Source organism: Catharus ustulatus, chromosome 27, assembly GCF_009819885.2.
Source record: "Catharus ustulatus isolate bCatUst1 chromosome 27, bCatUst1.pri.v2, whole genome shotgun sequence".
Taxonomy (NCBI): Eukaryota; Metazoa; Chordata; class Aves; order Passeriformes; family Turdidae; genus Catharus; species Catharus ustulatus.
The window spans coordinates 706,292-726,021 of record NC_046247.1 but is presented as its reverse complement, the minus strand read 5'-3'; the positions used below and the strand labels follow the sequence as shown (position 1 = coordinate 726,021).

The 19,730-nt window shown below is 55.2% G+C and overlaps 2 protein-coding genes across 2 annotated transcripts; both read left to right on the top strand.

Moving 5' to 3' along the window:
• The first annotated feature begins 3,412 nt into the window (after positions 1 to 3,412).
• ERLIN2 (ER lipid raft associated 2) lies at positions 3,413 to 13,575 on the top strand. The gene is made up of 11 exons (XM_033081403.2): positions 3,413 to 3,544; positions 3,672 to 3,753; positions 4,197 to 4,243; positions 4,551 to 4,612; positions 5,107 to 5,232; positions 6,903 to 6,976; positions 7,344 to 7,402; positions 8,211 to 8,302; positions 8,587 to 8,676; positions 10,091 to 10,170; positions 11,123 to 13,575. The coding sequence occupies exons 1-11, from the start codon at positions 3,438 to 3,440 to the stop codon at positions 11,330 to 11,332; spliced, it is 1,029 nt and encodes a 342-aa protein (XP_032937294.1). The 5' UTR covers positions 3,413 to 3,437; the 3' UTR covers positions 11,333 to 13,575.
• A 929-nt stretch (positions 13,576 to 14,504) lies between these two features.
• On the top strand, positions 14,505 to 19,730 carry LOC117007935 (pyridoxal phosphate binding protein). Its single transcript, XM_033081411.1, has 8 exons — positions 14,505 to 14,607; positions 15,527 to 15,634; positions 16,032 to 16,067; positions 16,600 to 16,675; positions 17,017 to 17,151; positions 17,278 to 17,420; positions 17,853 to 17,951; positions 18,214 to 19,730. Exons 1-8 carry the CDS (start codon positions 14,512 to 14,514, stop codon positions 18,340 to 18,342), a joined length of 822 nt encoding a protein of 273 aa, XP_032937302.1. The 5' UTR covers positions 14,505 to 14,511; the 3' UTR covers positions 18,343 to 19,730.

Below are 19,730 nucleotides of genomic sequence, written 5' to 3'. Positions count from 1 at the left end.
TGAATTGTGGTTTCCAAGCACCATTAATCATTTCCCTTTAGAAAACAGCATTGGGGGGCTGGAAACACATTGCTCCTTTATTTGCTGGGGGATGACCTGGCACGCTGGCACCCAGCCACGGGGCTGGCGCCTGTGGGATGACGAGGGGAGAGAAGCCTTGGGGAGAGCTCCCCTCCTATGCCAGGAACTGGCTCCCCTGGGACCTCCACCCCAGGGCAGACCCCCAGCTCCTGCTCAGGGGCTCAGGGAGCGAGGAGATGGTGATGGAGAGGAAAAAGCTTGGAATGCCACGTGCTGTAATGCTTCCCCATGAGCCTCCTCCCAGTGGGGCTGTTCCCTGGGAGCTTGGTGGTCCCATGGCGAGGGCAGGAATGTTTCTCCCCTCTCCACCTGCCCCACACACCCCTCCCAAGGGGACGTGGGTCCAGGACCCTCAGCTCACGGGTTTGGGTGGGCCCAAGGCAGGGGAAGCCCCCCTGCCCCGCTGGCCGTGGGGAGGGGGCACTGTGACCACGTGTGAGCAGTTCCTCCAGACTGTCAGGGGATGATTAATGGCCAACGCCACGGAGCTGCCTGGGCTGCCAAGTGCTGCATTGTTAGAGCTGACACGGAACGAGCCCGGACAGACTCGAACACAATTCTGCCCCGTAATCGGCAAATAACGTTCGATGGGCGGAATTCGGGAAGTGCTGCCCCCACACAGCCCCTCTCCCACCCCCTTCCCTTCCCTTCCCTTCCCTTCCCTTCCCTTCCCTTCCCTTCCCTTCCCTTCCCTTCCCTTCCCTTCCCTTCCCTTCCCTTCCCTGATAGAGCAGAGCAGAGCACAGCAGGGAAGGGCCCAGCCAAGCACCCTCCCAGTTCCTTCCAGGGATTTCCCTTCCTGGGCTCCTCTGCTCCTTTAGGATTCAGCTAGGGATGGGATGGGATGGGATGGGATGGGATGGGATGGGATGGGATGGGATGGGATGGGATGGGATGGGATGGGATGGGATGGGATGGGATGGGATGGGATGGGATGGGATGGGATGGGATGGGATGGGATGGGATCCATGGGATGGGATGGGATGGGATGGGATGGGATGGGATGGGATGGGATGGGATTTTTGGGATGGGGATAGGAATGGGGTGGAAATGGAGGCAGAATTTGGGATGGGGTCAGGGACAGGACAGAAATGCAGTCAGGAGTGGGGTTGGGGCAGGACTGGCAAGCAGAGCTTTCCACCCCACAGCTCCAGCTGCACAGGTAACCTTACACGCCGAAGCAGGAGCGCGGGGACAGAGTTTTTCCAGCCCTATTCCCGGCTGTCAGGCCGTGATTAATGGCCAACAGCCTCGGAATCGCCTTTATTGCCAGCCCGGCATTGTTACTTGTGACAGCTAATGAGGGCAGACAAGCTTTGCACTGCGCCTTGTGCCGGCCCCGCCGCAGCGCTCGCGCCCCGCAGGGACCGAGCCGGGCACGGCCGAGCGGGGCTGTGCCCATGGTTATCCTGGCTGTGACCCCAGTCATGCCAACTGTGCCCAAAATTATCCCAGCTCTGCCCATGGTTATCCTGGCTGTGCCTACAGTTATCCTGGCTCTGCCGATGGTTATCCTGGCTGTGCCCACGGTTATCCTGGCTGTGCCCATGGTTATCCTGGTTGTGACCATGGTTATCCTGGTTGTGACCCCAGCCATGCCAACTGTGCCCAAAATTATCCCAGTTCTGCCCATGGTTACACTGGCTGTGCCCACGTTATCCTGGCTGTGCCCATGGTTATCCTGGCTGTGTCCACGTTATCCTGGCTGTGCCCACGTTATCCTGGCTGTGACCCCAGCCATGCCAGCTCTGCTCAAAATTATCCCAGCTGTGCCCACATTATCCTGGTTCTGCCCACGGTTATCCTGGCTGTGATCATGGTTATCCTGGCTGTGCCCATGGTTATCCCAACTCTGCCCACAGTTATCCTGGCTGTGCCCATGGTTATCCCAGCTCTGCCCACGGTTATCCTCTCTGTGCCCCCAGCCATCCCAGCTCTGCTCCCATCCTGACCCAATGCCTGCCCGTGTCCCGTCCCAGCTTCATCCCCACGATTCTGAAGTCATGAGACCCCCCAGCTGCCTCACTGCACTCCCCAGAAAACCCCACAGGAGATTTTTACAGGAGCAGGGGGCTGAGGTAGGGATGAAGAAGCTGGAGAGAACTGTGTGCAATAAACCATTTATTCCTACAAAAAACCCTGTTAAAATCCTGAGCACCGCAGCACAGACACCGCTGAATGTTCCTGGCCTTGGGTCCAGCAGTAATGATTTTTTTTTGGTCTTTTTTTTTTTTTTTTTAGGATTATTACAAATAATATTTACCTTTGTGCTGGTTCACATCTTGATGCTGTTAAACACGTGGCCACAGCTGGTTTCCCGCTCAGGGCAGTGATATAGTGCCGGAGTTATGAAGCAAAGCCTCTCCTGCGAGCCAGAACACCCCACATTTAAAAACCTATTACTTTTCAATATTCCATGGACGCATTTTGCTCCAGCTCAGAGCAATTTCCTAGTTTACCCTTATTAAACTGAGAGGGGCTGAGCAGAGGCTCGTGATTTATGAAACACATACTAGATTCATTAAAACCTTTAAAGATTTAATACATTTTATCAAGGCCTTAAATCTGGGCAAACGCCTTTAAAAAAACACCAACTACAGGGTGTTTTTCATCTCTGGCGCCCTTTTGCGCTTATTTAAGAGCTGTAAAATTTGGATTGACAAATATCGTGGATATTTCATTCCTTATTCCTAAATGGCGCTGAACCCTCCTGCCAGGGTTGTTATATATAACCTCAGAGATCTATCACGAGTAAAGATCAAATCATTCTCCTTTATTGACGTTTTCTACATCTCTCACGTGGTTTTTAAGGCCCTTTCCAGGATGACAGAGCTGGATGATTCTGGTTTTGTGGCCAATCCCATTTCCTGCGATCGCCCAAACAAGGCCCGGCCAGCGAACAGGGGGGTCCGTGAGGGGGGAAGGTCAGCGAGGAGAAACAAATCTGGTGGCTGATAAAAATAATTGAAAGAGGAGGGAATTGGATGTTAGGGGTGAGCACTCCAGAAGGATTTGGATAAGCTGTGATAGACACGGTGGAATTGTTGGGGTGTGCGCGCAGGGCCTGCAGCTGGGCTGGGTGACCCTGAGAGCCCGTTCCAGCTCAGCATCTCCTGTGGGAAACGTGGAAAAATGTTGGAACCAGCCCGTGCCAGGGGGTGCAATGCGATGAATCTCGTTGTCCCTTCCGACATTTAACATTTCTCATCTGGGCTCCCCCGAACCCCGCGGGGGTGGTCTCGAACTCGCGGCCTCCCGCGCCGCATCCCCGCTCCTGCATCGCCCCCTGGCGGCGGCGGCGCGGTCGCGCGGTGATGACGACAGTGGCGCGCCCGGGGCCGCCGCCGGTGCCGGGCATGGCCCAGCTCGGCGCCATCGCCGCTCTCGCCCTCGGCGTCGCGGCCGCCGCGCTCCTCTCGGCCGTGCACAAGATCGATGAGGGGCACATCGGTGTCTACTACCGGTGAGACGGGCCCGGCCGGGTCCCCCCGCGGGGAGGGAGCCTGGTCCCTGGCACCGCGGCCGCTGCTCACTGTTCCCCCTCTCTCTCTCTCTCTCTCTCTCTCTCTCTCCCTCCCGTTCCTCCGCAGCGGCGGCGCGTTGCTGACCTCCACCAGCGGGCCGGGCTTCCACCTCATGCTGCCTTTCATCACGTCCTACAAGTCAGTGCAGGTGCTGCTGGGCCCGGGCCCGGGGGGCAGCGGGGCGTCCCGGGGGTCACACGGGGCCGGGCGGGGCTGGCCCGGTACCGGGGACTGCGGTACCGGGGACAGGACAGCGGTACCGGGGACAGCGGTACCGGGGACAGCGGTACCGGGGACAGGACAGCGGTACCGGGGACAGCGGTACCGGGGACAGGACAGCGGAACTGGGGACAGCGGTACCGGGCACTGCGGTACCGGGGACAGGACAGCGGTACCGGGGACAGGACAGCGGTACCGGGGACAGCGGTACCGGGGACAGGACAGCGGTACCGGGGATCGGCGGCTCTCGGGACGGGCCCGCTGAGCCCGGGCGAGGCGGGTTGCAGCTCCTGCCGGGGAAGGTGCCGTGGCTGCAGGATTTGTGCCGGGGAAATCCCTCTCTTAAGCCTCTTTTCCTTCAATCCCCTGCAGACCACGCTGCAGACGGACGAGGTGAAGAATGTCCCGTGTGGCACCAGGTGAGATGTTCAGTTCTTCCATCCCCAGCTCTTCATCCCAGCTGGGAGCTCTTCAGAGACTGAACTCTGCTGCAGCCCCCGAGCTGGGGGCACTGGGAGGCTCTGCAGGGCCTCTCCAGTACAGGGTGGGGGGCTCGGGATGTGCTGGGTGCTGAGCGGGCTGGGCTGGGTCCCACACCCATCCCAGGGAGGGGAGAGTCCGCCCCGGAGCCACTCAGCCTCCAGCAAAGATCATTTTCTGTTTCTCCCTTTGCAGTGGGGAGTGATGATTTATTTCAAACATCATTTTCTGTTTCTCCCTTTGCAGTGGGGGAGTGATGATTTATTTCGACAGGATCGAGGTGGTGAATTTCCTCATCCAGAGCGCGGGTGAGTCACGGGTTCTGCCCCGGACAGGCCCCTGTGCTGAGTGACAGGAGGTGCAGAGGCTGTGGCTGTGCTTGCTGGGGAGCCAAGCTGTGCCACAGCTGTGCCACAGCGCCTGGCAGAGCCCTGAGTTCAGGGTGTCACCCCTGATCCTGGGAATTTGGGGTGTTTATTGTTCCTTGCTTTTACCATCTGCGTTATCCCAGCCCCCTGAGCTCTGTGCAGCAGAGATTGGAGTCACAGTGTGCAGGGGGAGCCAAGGGGCTGTGAGCCCTGGGGGTGTTTCAGACCCTTTTGTTCACAGATATTGGTGAAGGTGCCACAAAATGTCAGCAGTAAATAAACCTGCCCTGCCCAGAGGGTTTGAGGGTGAGGGGGGTCCCTGATTTCACAGCCCCTGTGCTGGGACTGACCCCCAGGTTTCCCTGGGAGTGCTCAGCTCCTTTCCCTGCTGCCCTTCCCTCCCTGCTCCATCCCTGTGCTCTCTCCTCTCCCAGTGTACGACATCGTCAAGAACTACACGGCTGACTACGACAAGGCTCTCATCTTCAACAAGATCCACCACGAGCTGAACCAGTTCTGCAGCGTGCACACGCTGCAGGAGGTGTACATCGAGCTCTTTGGTGAGCTGCCCCTGGCACTGGTGCTTCTGAGGGTTCTCCCCGTGGGCTCTTGCTGCAGAACCCCAACTGATGGCTTTTATCATCAATCCCGTGTTGGCTCTGCTTGGAGTCGGGGTTCTTAGCAGCTGCCATCCTTTATCCCTGTTATCTTTTGGAGCTGAGTGCTTCAGTATGTTGTAACCATAAACTCCAACCCCAGCCCTGCCCCTAGCCTCCCTGTGGGGAAGGAGCAGGAATTCTGTGGCATTCTCTGTGTGTGCAGCAGCTGTGATGGACTGAATCAGTCACAGGATTGTCTAATCCAGATGGAAGAGCCAGGCTGTGGCTCTGTGCTGTCACAGAGAGGCTGAGCAAGCACTCGCTGGCCAGAGGAGCTTTGGGCTGTGCCCACAATCCAGGAGTGCTGGCAGGAGCTGCTGCCCTTCCCAGCAGGATCCCAGGGCAGCACATGGCAGGAGAGGCTGAGGAAAAGCTGTGGTTTGGTGGCAGATCTGGCCCAGGGGCTGCCAGTGCTGAGTGGTTTGGTTTGGCTCAGGGCTGACAGGAAATCCTCCCAGCCTGTCAGCAGGGCTGGCTGTGGGCATGGAGCTGCTGGGGATGGGTGGGGGGCCCAGCAGGGCAGGTTTGTGCCTGGGAGGGCAGGGGGTGTTTGCAGACTCCTGTTCCCTGTTCAGACTGGGCTTTCCAAGGAGCCTGGCTCCCCCTTCCCACCCTGCAGGCCTGGGATCCCCAGTTCCCAGTTCCTGCTGGTTCCTGGCCCATGGAGGCTCCAGATGTTGGCAGCTGCTGGTGACAGCTGCTTGAAATGGGCTGGAAGCTCCTGCTCTGCACAGAAGGAACTTGTACAAACTCCCTGGACCCCCTGGTCCGAGCTGGCAGGCTCTGGCTCGGGCTCTGCAGTGGGGCACAGCCCCTTTGAGCGGCCTCACTGCCCCCACATCTACCAGCAGGTGCAGGGAACTGATACCAGCTGCTTCCCAAACTCCTGGCTGGGCTTCATTAGGGGCCTGAGTTCCAGATAGGAAACTGGGACCAAAGCAAACACTCAGGAGTGTGATGTGATCCCTCCTAAGGCTGTTACAGTTTGATTTTCCCTCTGCACTTCCCAGCAGGCCCCAGCTGGAAGCTCTGCCCTCCTTGGAGCTTTCATCAGAGCAGGGTTTTAGATTGTGTTTCCTTTTGAAATCCTCAGCTACGCTGGAGTTCTGGGCTCCTTGAGCCAAAGAGACATTGCTGATGATTTTTGCAGCCTGTTAAAAGTACCTCATGCTGCCATTCCCATTCCTGCCTTTCCATTTGATTTGTGTCCTGCTGGCACAAGGGCAGGTCAGGATTTACCTCGTCACTTCAGGATCCAGTGGGGGAGTTCATTGGGGAAGGGGGGTCAGAGCACAATTCCTTGGTGGAAAGATGCTGTGTCTGGCTCAGGAAGATTCCAAACTGCAGGTTTTGGGAAACTGGAGGGTTTTCCTTTCGTGCCTGCCACGTTCCTGTGGTGTGTCCCAAGGGTTGGGGCTGTTGTTGCTGCCTCAGGGTCAGCCCAGCACTTCTCCAACTCCCATTTGTGCTTTCCAGAAATAAGAAATGTGAACCATCCCAGCTCACTCTGGGTGCTGACAGCAAACTGCCTTGGGAGATGTTTCATTCCCTTTTCTTTTTTCCCCAACCAGATCAAATTGATGAAAACCTGAAACTGGCCTTGCAGCAAGACCTAACCACGATGGCCCCTGGATTAATTATACAGGTAATCAGGATTTGATTGAGGTGTTGAAGGGGCAGATTGTGAAGAGGGAAAAGGGCTAAAAGGAAACAAGAAACTTAGATCTATTTAGGAAATTGCTTTGCAACACAGATTTATTTAACCTGAGGAGTGGGAGCAGTGTCCTTCCTGTCCCCTCACAGTTTTGCTGTGTTGAGTTTCTGCTGGTTTGCCCAGGTTACAATCTCTGTCCTGTCAGGATTCAGGGCTGTTTCTCTGTGGGTTTTGGGCCTGGTCACAGTTTGTGCAGCTCTGGTGGCAGAGGATGCCCTGAGTGCCACCCCCAGTCCCCTGCAGGCTCAGGAGCCACTTGGCTGCTGGCCCACATTGTCCTGTGTGTGTCTCTCTCCAGGCAGTTCGAGTGACAAAGCCAAACATCCCTGAAACAATCCGGAGGAATTACGAGCTCATGTGAGTGCCTGTGTGTTCCCCCAGGATCCCCAGGGGCAGATTAACTCAGGGCTGGGGTTCCTGGTGCCCTCAGCCTTGGGGAGAAGCAGCACTGAGCACTGGCTGGGCCCTCACCTGGACCCCTGGAGCACAGCAATGATTTGCCCTGGGGCTCCTTCCCCTGACCACTGTCCCTGTGTTCAGAGCCCTCCCAGAGCTGTGCCTGAGTGGCAGAGGGATGGATTTCACCACTAATCCTCTTGTTTGACTGGGATGGAGAAAGTGTTGATTCAACAAGCTGAAGACTTGCAAAGCTTTGAAATAACTTTCTGTGACAGCACTTGGCGTGCTGATCCCTGTGCAGTGCCCTGAGCCTGCTGCCAGCACTTTGTCAGCCAGGACAGGATCCTCTCATCCCTTCTGCTTCCCCAGCACTGCCTGTCACCTTGTGGGCTTGTGGTACCTCCTGTGTGCTGTCATGAATACAGCAGGGTGTGTTCAGAGAGACTCAGTTCCAATCTCTTACCTGATTGGGAGCAGAGTTTTTATTTATGTTCACACTTTAAAAGCTCATTAATGTAAGTGAAAAGCAGTAAGAGAGAAAAGCACCAGGGCAGCCTGCAGGGGCTCACTGAAAAATCTTCCTGCTGTGGAGGGGAGGAAGGAATGCTTGGATTTAGGCAAAAGCTCTGTGCCCTGACACTGCTGATCCCCCCTGCCCTGGGCACTGCTGGAAGGAGGGAAGAGCCAGCAGCTCGTTCTGGGGATGTGGTGTGAGTCCCTCACCAGTGAGCTCCTGGTTTTAACTGGTTTTTTTCCTGCTCCCCAGGGAGAGTGAGAAGACAAAGCTGCTGATTGCAGCACAGAAGCAGAAGGTGGTGGAGAAGGAGGCAGAGACAGAGAGGAAGAAAGCCCTGATTGGTTTGTGAGGCTGGGACAGGGAATGGGGGGACAGGCAGCAAGGAGACCCCAGGGAGGGAGGGAGGGATGCGCCTGGTTCACTCTGGGACCTTCTTTGATCTGAATCTTTCCCTCAGGAGTTTTTCAGGTGGGTTCCAGCTTTGTTTTCTGCAGGCTGGACATTCTTCCCACTGTTTATTTCCACCTGGAGTGGGTGATGAGTGAGGATTTTCCAGGGTGAGGCTGCCTCTGGTGTTAGGAAGACGTGTGATGACAGTGTGGGTGTGTTCTTGTTTTCATTGCAGAGGCAGAAAAGATTGCACAAGTTGCTGAAATAACTTATGGACAGAAAGTGATGGAAAAGGAAACAGAGAAGCGAATTTCAGAGATTGAAGGTGAGGGGGGAGTTTTCCAGTAAGGAAATGCTGAATCAGTTCACCAAGGAGTTCCTGAAGTGTGTTCAGTCCAGGCTCAGTTCACAGGGGTGAAGTTCCTGACCAGAGGCAGGAGTAGGAATTTCTCTGCAGGCTGTGTTTCTTGAAACTCCCTTTCTCAAGGTGCTCTTTACAGGGGTTTGAATTTTAGGAGATGTTCCCTCAGCCATCTGAGCCAATGCTTTGTTAGAGAAGCTCCAGGGTGTGGAGAGGGCTCTGCAATTCCAGCTCAGGAATGGCAAGGCCTTTTTTCCCCTTACATTCATTAGAGGCCCTGACAAGCTTTGCAGAAGCCACTGAGGAGCCAATTAAGAGTTTTACAGATCAGCAGCTCCTCATTAAGAATTTCTTTGCAGAAATACAATGGGGTTTATTTCTTATAACTCTATCAGCAGGTGTCAGCCCTCAGTCTGGGTCTGGGCTGGCAGAGGATTCCCACCTCCTGCTTTTTTCCTGGTGTCTCTGACTGGGACTAGCCTCTCCTTTTAGCCAAGAGAGGAAGCTGTGGGCCAGACCATGCAGCTGTTTACAGGATCTTTAAGGCAGCAACTCACAGGCTCCCTGCTGGAGAAGTAAACAAATGGTTTATGCAGCTCTCAGAGCCACACTGCCATGTTGCCATTGTGGCTCCATGCCTTGGGAGGAATGGCAGGAGATGGGCAGGATTCCACTCATTTTATCTTTAACTGCTGGCCTGATACCATCTCTGTCACTGGGTGGGTGCAGAGGGGCACAGGAGGGCAGTGCAGAAAGGGGAAGTGTTCCTTTCCTTAAATGTCTGTGCCAGGAGTCAGGAATTGCAGTATCCACAGCAGAGCCTTGCAGCAATTGTTGATAGAGCAGAGAAAAGCTCTCCAGCATCTGTGCAAGGGGCAGAGCCTGTAAAGGTGAAAATCCCCTGCTCTGCATGCCAGAACCTTCATGTGCATATCCCCAATCCCATTGGGAATCATCCACAGGCACAGAGCTCATCTGCAGAGAGTCTGCTGGGCTGCCCAGGCTGTTCCTGATGCAGGGCAGAGGCTGAGGGTAAATCCCACGTCTGCAGGACAGCAGTTTCAGCACAGAGCCAGTCCTGGCTCGAGAAGAAAGGCTGAGCTCAGCCCACGTGATGGGGATAATCAAACCCTGATGTTTGTGAAGTCCTTTGAGCTCTGCAGTTGCAGATGCAATTTACTTTTTAATGCTCTGGTCCTGCAGCCCTTTAGCTGTAAATTGAGCTCCCATTTCTGGGTTTGCCATTCTGTTCCCTCTTCCCTTGTACCCTGTGCAGTTCAGATGTGGCACTGGCCACTGTCTGAAGAGTTCCCAGCTGCACACAGTGCTAACATGGCTGGAAATAAAAGTGTGGCTCAGAGCATGTGTTTGTTTGCAGATGCTGCATTTCTTGCCCGAGAGAAGGCGAGAGCTGATGCTGAGTGTTACACTGCAATGAAGGTGGCTGAAGCCAACAAGGTACTGTGCTTCCCTTTGTGCTGCCTCAGAGCAGGGCACCAGGCTGTAGGGAAACACAGCACAAGAGCAGGCAGAGATCATTGCTGAAGCCAAAAAACAAAACAAGGCTTTCATCTGAAACAGCCAGTCAACAATGAGGTCCTTCTGTGCGAGTTCATTTTGTTCTCTGGACAGATGAGTGTCAGGGTGTGTGAAATCTCTGCTCTGCCAGGTGCTCACAGGCTGTGGCTCTCTGTGCAGTGTCACTTCCAGTGCTGCCCTGTGACACTGGTGATGAGAGATGTGGTTTCATTCCAGTCTGAAGCTGGCAGGCAGTCAGAGCAGGGAGATCTCCAGGGTGACAGCAGGGGTAGAACAAACCACAGTGCAGGGAAGGAACGAGTGGAGCTGATCCCAGACACCCTGGAAGAGCCTGCAGAAGTAAAAACAATGAAAAACCCAACCTGGAAACAGAACAGTTTCATGGGAAGAATTGCCAGGTGTGTTCCTGAAAGTTCCCAGGACACCCAGCAGGAAGTTTCAGTTCCGTGCTGGGCGGTGAGAAGGGGCAGAGGGCCGGGTGTTTGTGCACAACTTTTGTGCCAGTTGTTCTGTCCTCTGTTCAGTGTCATCATCCTGAAGGTGAGAGGAGCTCACACACCCTTGGATCTGCTCCCTGGAAAAGAGCCAGGGATATTTCCCTCCTCAGTGGCTCTCATTGCAGGGGGTGCAGTGATGCTCTTGAGCATCTCCATCCCTTTGGGTCGAGCGTTTCCCCAGCTGCTCCCATCCCTTTTCCCTTCATTCCCTGGATTTAGAGCTGCACTGAGCCCTGCTGAAGGAGAGCCTGGCTCTGTGTTTTCCCTGTGCAGGGCTGGCTGTGCCTGCTGGGCTCGTGGAAGGATGTTCCTTGTGTGCTCATGGCAGGAATTTCCTTTTCCCGAGCTGCTGTGACTGGTTTTCTCTCCCACAGCTCAAGTTAACCCCCGAGTACTTGCAGCTGATGAAGTACAAGGCAATCGCAGCCAACAGCAAGATCTACTTTGGCAAAGATATCCCCAACATGTTCATGGACTCTGCAGGGAGCCAGAGCAAATCTGCAGAGGGACTGGCAGAAGGAATCCAGGAGGAGGACGGGGCAGGAGCCAGCGAGGACACAAAACTACTTCATAACATCAACTGAAAAGAAAGATTTCTATTCATTTTATATCAAAAAAACCATGAACTGGGAAATTCCTTTTCATTTTCCCCCTTTCCTGTGCTGAAGGAGATGAATCAGATTTAATCCTTTCAATCTTTTGTATGACAATTAGACACAAGGACTTTGGTATTTATGGGGTGGGTTTTCTGGTAATTTCTAAGCTCCAGGTGTGTTCTGTAGCTGCACCTCCCCAGCTCTTGGTCCCACAGACCAAGGATTTGGGAGAGGCTGTCAGGGCTGTCAGCTGGGTGGGAACCAAATTTGGGATCGAGGTGGTTCATAGCAGTTGCAGGTAAAGAAATGTTGAGGTTTTGGAGGGAGGGGAATTGCTGCTACAACTTGTTTTGGGGTTTTTTTTCTCATTGAAAATTCGATACTTTATTTCAATCCCCTCTGCAAATAAGGTGCTAGATTTTGTACACTACAGGTGGCTGCTGAGCCCAGGTGAGGTGAGCAGGAGGGACAGAGGCTCAGCTGGAATCCTGCAGGTTCCCACTCCAGGGGGATCAAAGCCTTAGACCACGTCACGCAGGGAGTGACCCAAGCTCTTCATTTTCTATGTCCTAACTCTGCTTTGTTTTCCATTTGTCATGTTTTTGTAGGGCACCAGGAGAGTTTTCCCAGCAGTTCAGCTGCTGGGGGAGGGCGTGGGCTGGGTGGGATTTTCAGTGAAATGATGGAAATTGTCATAGAAAACCAGGGAGGAAAGAATTCTTGTCTCAGGGACCCTGACTTTACAAAAGGCCTTGCTGGGGAGGAGCTGCTGGAGTGACCTGACAGTTTTTCAGTTATCTGCTCTGTGGGAGCAACTGCATCTCAGAGTTTACAGTGTCTGGCTAGAAAAAGGATTTCAGGTGAGCTGAAGTGAGCAAACTGAGCTCCTGTGGGCCTGGGGCTGAATGGACCTGGTGGAAGGAGCATTTCCTACTGGCCAAGGACAAACCAGGGTCTGAAAGGTCACAGGGCAGAGAAAAGCAGCTCTTGTGAGCTATCCAAAGATGGACTGCCCTTTTTCTGTCAGATCAATGTACCAGAATGTACCTTCCCCTCCAGAGAGCTGATCATCCTCACATCCCACACTCAAGGAGGGAACAGGGCTTTGTGTTCCACACATGCAAAATTTGAGGATAAAAGTACAGGCCTAGAGAGAATTTTTTTTCCCCCCTACTTATTCCATCTGCATTTGGCAGCAAAACCTGGTGATTAATTGCTGGTATAATTTGAAGCCAGCATCCTCTTCTGAGATGATGCCAGTGCTCGTTGTCAGAGACCAGCCTGGTGTTTTCACAGATTTGTGCCCAAATCCTTGCTCCCAGCAGCCCTGGTCTCACCCTTCAGTGTTCAAACCATCAACCTGTGTTCCTCTAAGAGAGCTCAGATGAATCCCAGCTGCTGGCTCCAGAGTTTTTACAGCAGTTCTCTCTTCCCTGTTGATGCTTAAAAATGCAAAATAGAAATTAAGCATCAGTTTCTGCTGGAGAAAAGTCTCACCCTCTTTGTATTTCTTGGAAAGCAGCAGCGAAAAGAAATCCCATCTCCAGACCTACTCCAGGCCCAGGGACTCTCTGATATTCCTGACTCATGAATAGGTCTGTGCAGGCAGATTTTAACAGGGAACAGCAGAAGTTTAGCTGTGAGGATGAGCTCGTTTGAGATTGTTCTATGTTCGTGCTCGAGGTTCCCCTCAGCAGCTAACAGCTCCTTTTACACAAGTATTTTTCACTAATGAAAGGACCCAACTAAGCCAAAGTGGTATTATAAAGGTTTTTTTTATGTGTGATTTCACAGCAAGAGATAAGAGCTCTTAATGATTTTTTTTTTAATTAACACCCTGATTGCTAAAGTATTAATGTAATTTAGTTAAACTGTACTAAAGTAAAAAAGCAAAGCTGAGAGTGTATCAGTGTTCACAAGCCAAAATCCGTTGTCATGTCTTCATTCAGGTTTTTCACTGTAAAATGTCCTAAATTTTCCAGAGTGGATCCATGTCTCCATGTAAATCTGTTTAACAGTTTAAACTGTCTGTCAGCAGTTTGTTTCTGTAATCTTGAGATGAAGATCTGAACTTTAAACCCACTCTGTAGCAAGGGGAACAGAGGTTTGTGGCACTGCTGATACCTGGGGCGTGGAAATGCTCTGCCAGTGCAGTCTTTGATCTTATATACTGAATTCAAAGCCTTTTTATTTTGGTATTTGCTATGACAATAAAATGGCCTTCAATTTTAGCATCTTCCACTTTTAATGAGCTTTAGTATCGTGCAGATGTATTTGGAGGGGGGGATTTTTAGAGGGAACGTCGGGGCTGGGAGTGGGGAGCTCTGGGGTGCTCTGGGGTTCTCCCTTCGCAGGGAGGAGGAGGAGGAAGGTGGGAGAGGAAGGGTCCGAGGTGTCCAAGGCATCCCGGGTCTGTCAGCCCCTGCTTTGCCATGGAATGAGCAAAAACCGGGAACCAGCCCGGAGCAGCAAACACCTCGGTTTGGGTGAAATTCGCAGAAAACCCTCGTCGTGTTTTACCAGACAAAGGGCAGGAACCTTCTGGGTGCTTTTACCCAGCTGTGTAAACACCGAGCGTGCAGAGGGACAGCGAAGTTCTGCACATTAGGACAAATATTTGAGTTAATGTGTTCCAGCCGGCGCTTTCCCATTGCTCCCCTGGAGCCGCTCCATAAAGCCGGGCATTGTCGGGGCCCTGCAGCTGCTGTGCGAGGCTCTGCAGCGCTGCCAGGAGCTCACACCGGGCCCGCAGCACGGCCGTGTCCCCGCAGCACCGCCGCTGTCCCCGCAGCACGGCCACTGTCCCCGCAATAATTGAAATTCTCACCCGTGGGGACCGCTCCATGCAGGGATAACAACACAATTGTCGGGGGCGGGCGTGAGGGTGGTGGGGACAGAAGAGCGGGGCGGGCTGGGTGGCGGCGCTCGCTCCTGCTGCTCGGGGCACGGCAGGATTTGGGTTTGTCCCCAAAGCGCAGGGAGGGGACACGCGGGGAGCCCCGGCCGGCTCCGCTGTCCCCCCGAGGCCGCCATGGCGGCCGCGACCTTCCCAAGATGGCGGCGCCGCGCCCCGCGCTCCCATTGGCCGGCGGCGCCGCGCGCAGCGCTCCCATTGGCGGGGGCGGCGGCGGAGCGGGTGTGTGGCGGAAGTGGCGGCGGCGGGGGGGATGTGGAGAGCGGGCATGGCCGCCGGGGACGGGCTGGGCCCGGCGCTGCGCGCCGTCACCGAGCTGGTGCAGCAAGCGGCGGCGCGGCGGCCGCAGGTCAGGGCGGCACGGGGACACGGGGGACACGGCGGGACCCGCGGGGCGGGGTGGCTGCTAGGGCCGCAGGCCTCCGTCGCCATGGGGACGGGCCCGCGCCGTATGGACAGGTCAGCGGTGACCGCGCGGGCCGGTCAGCACCGTGGGCACGGATCACTGGGCACCGCGGGCACAGAGCCGCAGTGCCCCGGGCACGGGCACTGCACGGATCTGGCTGTCCGAGCCTCCAGGACCCGCTGTCGCGACAGTGCTGCCTCGTGCCCGGGCCGGTGCTACCCGAGCAGGGCCGGACCCCTGCGGGCAGAGCTGGGAATGGGGTGCCCGGGGATGGGGCTGGGGTGCCCAGGACCAGGAATGCCCGGGGCTGGGGGTGCACAGGGATGGGGCTGGGGGTGCCCAGGACCAGGAATGCCCGGGGCTGGGGGTGCCTGGAGCTGGGGATGGGGGTGCCCAAAACTGGGGATGCCCAGGGCTGGAGCTGGGGGTGCCCAGAGCTCGGGGTGCCCAGGACTGGGGGTACCCAGAGTTGTGGGTGCCTGGAGCTGGGGATGGGGGTGCCCGGGGCTGGGGGTGCCCAGAGTTGGGGGTGCCCAGGGCTGGGAGTGCCCAGAGTTGGGGGAGCCCAGGACTGGGGGTGCCCAGAGCTGGGGGTGCCTGGAGCTGGGGGTGTCTGGAGCTGGGGGTTCCCAGGGATGGGGATGCCCAGGACTGGGGGTGCCCAGGGATGGGGATGCCCAGAGCTGCGGATGCCCAGGACCGGGGGTGCCCGGAGCTCGGGGTTCCCAGGGATGTGGGTGCCCAGGACTGGGGGTGCCCAGGACTGGGGATGGGGGTGCCCGGACTTGGAGGTGCCTAGGGCTGGGGATGCCCAGGACCAGGGGTGCCCGGAGCTCACCCCGCTCACCCCGCTCTCCCGCAGGGGCTCCCGGCCGTGCAGCCGCGGCTCGTGGCCGTCAGCAAGACCAAGCCAGCGGAGATGGTGATGGAGGCCTACAGCCATGGACAGCGCAGCTTTGGGGAGAACTACGTGAGTCAGGGTGAAGGGTCAGCAGGGCTGGGAAGGGCCCTGTGCAGGGCACAGCATCCCAGAATCATTCCAGTTGGAAAAGGCCTCCAAGGTCATCGAGTCCAAGCTGTGCCCGATGCCCACCTTGTCCCCAGAGTGCCACACCCTGAGACCTTCATTGGACACCTCCAGGGATGGGGACTCCAACCCCTGGGCAGCCCCTTCCAATGTTTAACAACCCTTCCATGAAGGAATTCCTCCCAGAGGCGTGGGCCAGCCCCGTTTGGGTGGCTCTGTGGGTGACAGCATCACTCCCATCACGTTTTTGAGGCTCAGGTTGGCCCCAAGAACACACATCCCCAAAACACCAATCTTCTGCCTGCTGTAGGTTTAACAAAATTCTCCTTCATTCCCCCAGGTTCAGGAGCTGCTGGAAAAGGCATCAGACTCCAGAGTAAGCACACAGTTCCCTTCGTGTTTTCTTACCATGTATAGCTGTGTCCTAAGAGCTGTTCAGTCAAAGTCCTGGGGTTTGTTAGGGATTTGGTTGGATCCTTATCTTTGCAGATAAATGTTGGGTTATTCTTGGCTCACTGCCTCTGCCCCGTTCCCCCTCCTGCCTTGCTGGCTCCAGAGGAGTCTGGGAATACATCTGCCTTAGTCATGATCTGTCTGCACAGTGCTTTGCTTTTTGTGCTCAGGAGAAGCACAATCCTTGTTGGAAAAAAAAAGGTTAACAGTCAGTTTGGTGAAAACATCATTTTATGACTGTTGCAAAAGAGGTTTGCCTTCACTGTTCCCATGGACAGCCAAAAACCCATCCCTCCCCAGGCTCAGCCTCAGCACAACCACAGGCTGAGTCTGTCAGGGTCACCAAGCAAAGAAATTGGGTGTCTGGTGTTTGGTTGTGGGCAAACTGAGGCTGAAGTCTTGCGTGGGGGAAGAGGGGATTGTTGTTCCAACCTGAGTGTTCCCTCTGCTTTCAGATTCTGTCATCTTGTCCAGACATCAAGTGGCATTTTATTGGCCACCTGCAGAAGAACAATGTCAACAAGCTGATTGGTAAATCCTGCTTGGGTTTATGTGGGCAGTGTCTTGTAGTGTTCAGATGTGTCAGGAGGCTCAGGATGGGTCTCAGGGAAAGGTTTTCCCTCGGAGCTGGGCACTGCCCAGGCTCCCCAGGAATGCTCCAGAAGGGTTTGGCACCACTCCCAGGGATGCCCAGGGTGGGGTTGTTATGGGATCTGTGCAGGGACAGGAGCTGGACTCAGTCATCCCTGGGGGATCCCTTCCAGCTCAGGATATTCCATGATCCTCTGAAACAAGAGCCATGAACTCACAAATGCCTGTTGTAGGTACAGACAGTCCCAGCAGAATTCCCTCAGCCTGTGTTTTCTCCCCAGCTGTCCCAAACCTGTTCATGTTGGAAACAGTGGATTCTGTGAAACTGGCAGACAGAGTCAACAGCTCATGGCAGAAGAAAGGCTCACCCCAGAAGCTGAAGGTCATGGTGCAAGTTAACACCAGCGGGGAGGACAGTGAGTGGCTCTCTGTGCCTTGTGCACGTTTGTCCTGCTGGCCTGGCAGGAGCCTGGAGGGGCTGGGCTGGTCTGTGCTGTGATCTCCCTGGCAGAGCTGGCACTGATGTCCCTGTGCTCTTGCAGGCAAGCACGGGCTCTCCCCTGGGGACACCACGGCTGCCGTGGAGCACGTCATCAACAAGTGCCCCAGCCTGGAGTTCGTGGGGCTCATGACCATCGGCAGTGTCGGGCATGACCTCAGCAAGGGGCCCAATCCTGACTTCCAGGTAGGATTTCTTGGAGGAAATGTCACTGTGGGCTGGTTTCCTGTTACAGTTTGTCTGTGCCAGTCCAAGCAGTCCGAGGCTGCCAGGATGTAGGAACAGTTTGTGCAGGTAGTGCAGAGCCCTGAGTACCAGTGTCAGTGCATGTGGGAGGCTCCTTTCTGCAGGGTGTTACTCCCACCCATCCTCTGAAGCTGCAGCCAGGATTTTGGCAGGGCAGCAGTTGCTGTGCCCTGCTCCAGGTGAGGTTTCAGCCTCCTGTGTTCTGTCAGTAAATCTGGAAAACTCCAGGTGCTGTTGGGAGTGTGGGAATTGCTCGTCCTGTGTGAAGGAGACTTCAAGGCTAGGCAGGAATCAGAATCTGTGGCATCCTGGCACAGAGCTGGCATGGCTGTGTCCAGATGTGACCCTCTGCTGTCCCCCCATGCCCTGCAGATGCTGCTGTCCCTGCGGCAGGAGGTGTGTGAGAAGCTGAACCTGCCCGTGGACAAGGTGGAGCTGAGCATGGGCATGTCCACAGACTTCCAGCACGCAGTAAGTGTGTCCTGCCCCCTCCCTGGGGGAACAAACGTGCCTGCCCCCCAAACTCCAGCCCAGGGGCCACCCATACAGGCCTCTGAGGCTTCCCCTTGGATGGAGATCCCAGTGCAGCTCTCCTGGCCCTTGGCTGGGATCAAACCAGCCCCTGGTGCAGCTGTGGGTGCTGAGTCTGTGGGGAACCCTCCTGTGAGAGCCAGGGCTGGGCCATGGGGTGGTGGCAGCCCTGCCCTGACCTCCTCCTCCTCTCCTCTTCCAGATTGAGGTTGGATCTACAAACGTCAGGATTGGGAGCACTATTTTTGGAGAGCGGGATTATTCCAACAAAGCCAAGGCCCCTGCTGGGAGTGGAGGCCAGACAGAGGCTGTGACAGTGCAGGGGCACTAAAGGGAAAACTCGTGGCCTCACCAGAGGAGAGACCTCACTATGCATTTTACCTCCCTCCGTGTCGGCACCCTGATGGTGAGAGGGAATTCCTCGGAACAGAGGCAGAAATGCCTCAACCATTGTGATTATAGAGTACCCCTAGAAACTGGAAATCTTTATAACCAACAAGTGATGACAAGGAAATTGAGGCTTGGAAGTGGCTGTGGTGTCTTGGTTCCTCAGGGTCACCAAGGACAGAGACTTTGGGGTAACTGGCTTGGACAAACAAGTGTTTGTCAGGCTGGAGTTGCTGCTGAGCAAGGGGGGTGTCACTGCAGCAGTGCTGGTGCTTGTTTCCACTGAGGACTAAATATTGAAAACGTTATGACCTTGGCAGAATCCTGTAAATGTGTCCCCAAACACAAGTTCTGCACGTGGGGTGTTAGGAGCTGGGCTGGGGCCGTGCTGTGACACAGGAGAGGCCATGGCCATGGCAGAGGGTGAGTGACAGGCACAGGGGACTGTCAGGAGCTCAGCTGCCACTGGGAGTTCATGGGCTGATGTTTTGGCTGCACATCACTAGTGTGGGAGTTTTTTCAGCTCAATTTGTCCTTTCCAAGCTGACACTAACTTTCCCCATGGCTCCATGGCTGCCCAGATCTGGAATGCTTTCCCCCTTCCCTTCCTTTCCCCTCCTCTGTTGTTGGGAATTATTTTCATCCTGCCCAGTAGTTCTGCTGTTTTTTGGTCAGAATGGGGGTTTTCTGCCAGGCCTCTGCTCTGCCACCAGCTTACTGCTGCTTTCCAAGGTGAGTCCCTCCTGGCTTGGTGCCTGTGCCATTCCCTTTCCACCTGTGTGAGGATAACAGTGCTTGGCTCGGGGCAGCAGGGAGCTTTCCTTGGGAAAAGGCTTCAGAAAATGAAATATTATTGTCCCACTGCATCCTGGGTTCCTGAAAAAAATCATTTGGCCACTGAGAGAGCTTTTGGCTGTGTCTTAACATCTTTTCCTGCTCTTGGAAGAGGGAAATGGGACTGTCACTGCAGTAACTTTCCTTCAGGTGTGAGCAGAAGCTCCCGTGTTGTCCTGTGTTGCAGCAAATTTTTGGGCTTTTGTGTCTGCTAAGAGGAGGAGAGCTCGGCTGCCAGCAGGAACATCCTCCCCAGGCTTTGCTCTGTGTGCTGTGGTTCAATCCCAATGTTGGTTTCACTCTAAAAGCTGAATGTAAATGAAAAGAGTCAACTCCACCACCAACCTGTTGTAGCTCCGTGGTTTAGAAGCGCCGTGGGGTCGGAGCCGCCCTCCCCACGCTGCTCCATGTGTGGTTCATAGTCTAGTAATAAACAGTGCTGAGTTCAATGCCATCTGTGCCAACTCAAAAGCTATTAAAGATGTTATTTTTATGTTC